The 5,000-nt window shown below is 40.0% G+C and overlaps 1 protein-coding gene across 1 annotated transcript in view; it reads right to left on the reverse strand.

Annotated features, from left to right (window-relative positions):
* Positions 1–5,000, reverse strand: part of LOC138032459 (uncharacterized) — a 14,685-nt gene that overhangs the window by 4,322 nt on the left and 5,363 nt on the right. The window contains exons 5-9 of the mRNA XM_068880138.1: positions 4,079–4,351; positions 3,439–3,714; positions 2,783–2,953; positions 2,172–2,348; positions 1,667–1,903 (exon numbers count right to left, since the gene is read on the reverse strand). Of these exons, the coding sequence (XP_068736239.1) occupies positions 1,667–1,903; positions 2,172–2,348; positions 2,783–2,953; positions 3,439–3,714; positions 4,079–4,351 (1,134 nt within the window). The remainder of the gene's footprint in view (positions 1–1,666; positions 1,904–2,171; positions 2,349–2,782; positions 2,954–3,438; positions 3,715–4,078; positions 4,352–5,000) is intronic.

Here is a 5,000-nt window from a genome sequence, read left to right on the forward strand (position 1 = left end):
ATATTGTTCTAAATTAAATGATTGTAAAATCACTACCCCTAGGGGCATGCAACTTCCATCCAACCCTATTCCATCAAATTAATGTCTCATCCACTCCAAGAATTTGCTAGAAAAGCATCAAATGCATCAACTTGTAAGTTTGAAGACTAAAAATGCAGCCACCATCCTCGAAATTGCGCAAAGTACTTTAAATACACTGTAAACTTAATTATAGACTATCTACTTGGTGCACAAGCGGAATGTGTTCACTTCTTGCGAGGAATGGCGTTGGAATTCCCAAACATAGCTTTCGATTATCGGGTGTTTTCTCACAATAACCAAATGAACACACTTGTTCGATTGATAAATGGTTGGCACAATGGCCGCTTGAACACACTGGTTCGATTCAAAAAACGTTTGGCACAATTTTAGCGCGAAGGAGAAACGGAGCTAAGTTGTGTTCTCTCCGGAACACAATTAACTAGTCATTACAAGGACGCACGTGTTTTCAAAATAGGAGGGCAATAGAGACGCCCCCCTCTACCCTCTAAGCATGCAAATGTCACGGACAGAAATGTAACGCAACAACGTTCGAGGCACCACCACACAATGGCCAATAAACACACTTGTTTGGTTCACAAAATGTTTTGGAACGATTGAACAAACTGGTTCGCAAGAAACTGGTCGATTGGAGTATAATGCAATAATGTTCATTGTGGAACACACGAGAATGAAGCAAGATCTAGAAATAACGCAGAAATTTCTCCTTGCCTTTAAAGCGTGCCGTTCTCAAAGAAAAATCATCTGTCCACTTCATCAAATACTTTCAGATGTGAGGTTACTGTGTCAAGCATCGCAGCGGAAAGGATTTCGACTTTTTCTAAATTTAAATGGTTGTGAAATCACTACCTTTTGCGGCCTGCAACTTCCATCTAACCCTGTTCCATGAAATTAATGCTTCATCCACTCAAAGAATGGGCTAGAAAAGCAAATTTTTGCTTCTTTGCATTAAACTGTAAATCTGAGACAGAAAATGCAGCCGCCATCCTCGAAATTGCGCTAAATACTTTAAATGCACTGTAAACGTCTCTAATATGCTATGATTGTCACCGTGGCACAAGAGTAACGTGTGTGCTTTTCATCAATGAAAACAAACACGAAGAAAAATAATAATCATCCAGATTTATACCGTGCTATGCCTATGGAACTAGTGCTATCCCACGTGCTATCCCACGTGCTATCCCAGGTGCTATCCCACGGAACTAATTGGGTTATCGCATCCCACGGAATTATTTGGAAAGAAAGGATTATATGACAGATATCCGATCTTTAAAATGATTCGACGTTGCCTACTGCAATACCTCCCATCTTGGCTTTCTACATGATGTATAAATGTTATTTCTCGATGAAATATTTTTACTTGGATTAGTACGGCCAAATTTGGAACTGACATAGAACCCACAAATTTCTGTCTTTTCAGTGACGTCACCACCTAGCCATCACGACCTCCCATCAGGAATAGAGTGTTTTCAGTCACGTGATCAGTACATGTAACCTTGTTTTTCCACCGAAACAAAGGAAAACGTTTTCATGATAAAAGAGCTCAAATCCCAGAGGATTAGTTGGGTACAACAACATGGCCGCCGTGACGTCACGTGAAAACACTCCATAGGCTACCATTACTTACGCCAGAATCGTTCCGTATATCCGCCAAAGATGTACTCTCCTACTCTAATAAACGAAACTGTTGGACCCAAACTATTGCAACGTGAATGAAATGTGCTGCCAGCCCATCCATTATCCGTTGCTCTGTAACACAGCTTCCATTTAGCTGGCAGTGTTGATACAGGAGCAAGCCATTCTTTCAGGAGTTCCCAATACTCGGTCTTGTTAAGTAGAATTTCCGAATGTTCGAATTCTGGTCCTGTGGGACGAAGGTAATAAAGAATGCATCAAACAACGCTTATTTGCCTTGGACCCTCTCTTCAACTGATTCAAGTGTTTAAAAAAACGGCTGAACTTAAAGAAAGAGGAAGCAAATTAAACAGTTTCCTCTTAAACGATATTGGTTATCAATGACCACAAGTTAATCTTTCTTAAAAGCCTATGCATCATTTGACATTGAGAAATGATTAAAAATGACTCCGGGAATTTTGGTCCACCAATATCAATGGCGTTATAATTGACTCTACCTTCGCAGAATGGTGTTTCAGTCGTCCAGTTACCAGCGGCGTTGCAAAAGCTTACTCGAGGTCCTCGGAGGAAATAGCCTTTCTCACACTTGAAAGTGATATTATTTCCTTCCCAGAATTGCTCTCCTAGTATGTATCCATTTTCAAGATGAGCTGGTTTGTCGCACAAACGTTGACCTGTAGAACACCGTAAGTTAGAGATATCACTCCACTCAAAAAGATTGTCAGAATTTTGGAATGTCTCTAACAATTAAATGAGAGAGAATTTCCCAGCGCAAGAAATTTTGAAAAGCTGGAAAAATCCTGAAATTAGGAGGTTGAGCCTTCAACTAATTCCGGAGAGAATTTATTTTATGCAACAGTAATGTTTCTGTTTGTGAATTGAGGTTCACTCTTTTTTTCAAACATGAATTAGGTTTACATAAACTGAATGGCGAGGAATTAAGGATTGATTTTTATGAGTACTGTGGAGACTGCGCCATTGGAGAAAGAGGAATAAAGGAAAAATTATTTTACCTAACTTGAAACGCACTTTCCTGGATGGCTAGGTTCATTTCTTTGAAATGAGGTCGTATTAAGTCGCTGGCCATGCAAAAAAAAAAGTGTCTTACATGTCGGCATGACCTCACTCCAATTTCCATTATGCAAGCAGAGTCTATTGGTGGGACCTTCTAAGTGGTATCCGGTGTCACAAGCAAATGTCACCAATTGCCCTGCCCAATAGTTCTTGCCAAGCTTGTAACCGTGCACAGGAACACCAGGATCTCCACATCCAACAAGTTCTGATAATGAATGCAGCATGCAAAGCCATCAGCTGAGAAAGCAACTATATCATAACAAGCACGTTTTTTATGTCCCAAGGTCCTAGTATAGCCAAACCCTGGGAGCTCATGCTCTCTCTTCGGAACTCTGCAAATCATTTCCAAACAAGTTTAAAGGTCAGGTACCATCAAAGTAATTACATATGGCGTCAAGTTTGACCATTGTGCTCGGAAATAGGGTGAATAATATCCTCCTCTTCGATTAACGTTGTGGGCCAATTTTCGTTGATTTATGCCAAAGTTATTTGGGTCTTGGTAGATTATAGCTGTTGTCATTCCTTGTCATTTCTGATTGTGATGACTATGATGATGATGATGGCGACGAAAATGATAACAACGATGATGATTATGATTGTAATCAGAATGATCTCGATGATAATGATGATAGAAGATAAAATGCAAAATCCCAATGCAATTGTCCTCCGTACAATACACATTTAAGTTACCTGCAGTGGTTGTTGTCTCTGCTGTCCCGTTGTCGTAATTCTTAAAGAAGCACTTGTACACGCCCTGGTCAGTGGCGTTAAATTTTGAAATCACAAGTTTTCCGTTGACTGCTACGTCTGTTGTGGACGTTGTGTTAGTAGAAATTACCACTCCATCTTTTCTCCATTCTAGGGTGGGGACAGGGGAGCCCTTAGCAGCACACTGGAGTATGACAGTATCGTACAGCCTTTTAACTGTGATCAAGGGGGGTGGTGCGGTAGTGATGACAGGGGACCCTAGGAGGTAAGGAAAAACAACGAGGTAAGCAGAGATGTCCATAATGTCTAAGAGAAATAAAACAACATGTTTTGAAAAGAAAGTCTTTTATGCGGTGGGTCTTGTTATTTCCCAAAAATTTGCGCTTTTTTTCTATGATGTTACTCCACGTTCACTTACGATTACCTAATTGCATCTGACTATGGTGTTGTTCTTCAGAATCATACAAGGACCGTACAAAGTCGCCTTACAAGTGCTATTCGCCCGATCCCGTCGAACCGCGCGTTTCGAAATCCAATCATTGATATTGCAAGAAAGAATTGTTGACAGGGCGGATTTGTTTATTGTGTTTAATTTTGGTTTTATTTAATTTTATCAACTTACAAACAGGATTCACAACCAGAACTATCAGTGCATACACGTGACCCAAGTGATTATCTCCTCGGCACATGATTGGTCCTCTGTCTTCCCTTTGAACATTCCAGATAACCAGTTCTTTGCCAGCCTTAAGATGGCGACCATGCGGTAGTGAACGGAACGAGCGAGTCCATTTAATTGCTGGCGGTGGATAGCCGAAGATTTGACACGATAGTGTAGTGTCCCAATTCTCGTATGCCATGTGATAAACGACCGGCGCTTCTTCAAATCGAGGTGCCACTGAAAGGGACGTGGGATAAGTTAACTTTGTCAGTAGCCTTTCATCCAGATTTAAGCCTTCAGTCCAGAAAATATCGGAGGTAAGTTTGAAGTACGCATGTGTTTTTGTTTTAGTTCTCTTATTGTTGTCTTTATTTTCACTTTTTTGAAAACATTAATCAATCAAAATACGAACAAAGGTAATATATATTTTGACACTTGAGCAGTAAAAACGAAAAAATTGAGAAAAAAAACATATTTTATCAAAGGGTCGCAATGTTGCAGTTGACGAATATAATCTAGATTTGGGTTTTTGCCGGTGCCTTCGTTTTAGAGTCTTGCCAAAGTGCAGATTTTCGGACCTAAAAAAATTCATACCTCTGTACAATAAGTTACGGACCGAATTTTTTCCCGTTGACTCATGGACCAAGCGCCAAGCAGGCGGGCCATGAATTAACGGGAAAAACGACGACATTTTGCATTATTTTTATCTCTGAGGAAATAAGGCGCGCGGGAAAGGAAACTAATTGAAGTTAAGGATAACGATCAACTACCGCAAATGAACGGCATGCATAAAAACCTAAAAAACGAAGAAATCTTGGATTGGATTTTTCACATTAAATAATTGCTCGCAAGATTCAAACAGTTTCACGATTTTATTTTAGTTAAA

Source organism: Montipora capricornis, chromosome 14 (genome assembly GCF_036669925.1).
Source record: "Montipora capricornis isolate CH-2021 chromosome 14, ASM3666992v2, whole genome shotgun sequence".
Taxonomy (NCBI): Eukaryota; Metazoa; Cnidaria; class Anthozoa; order Scleractinia; family Acroporidae; genus Montipora; species Montipora capricornis.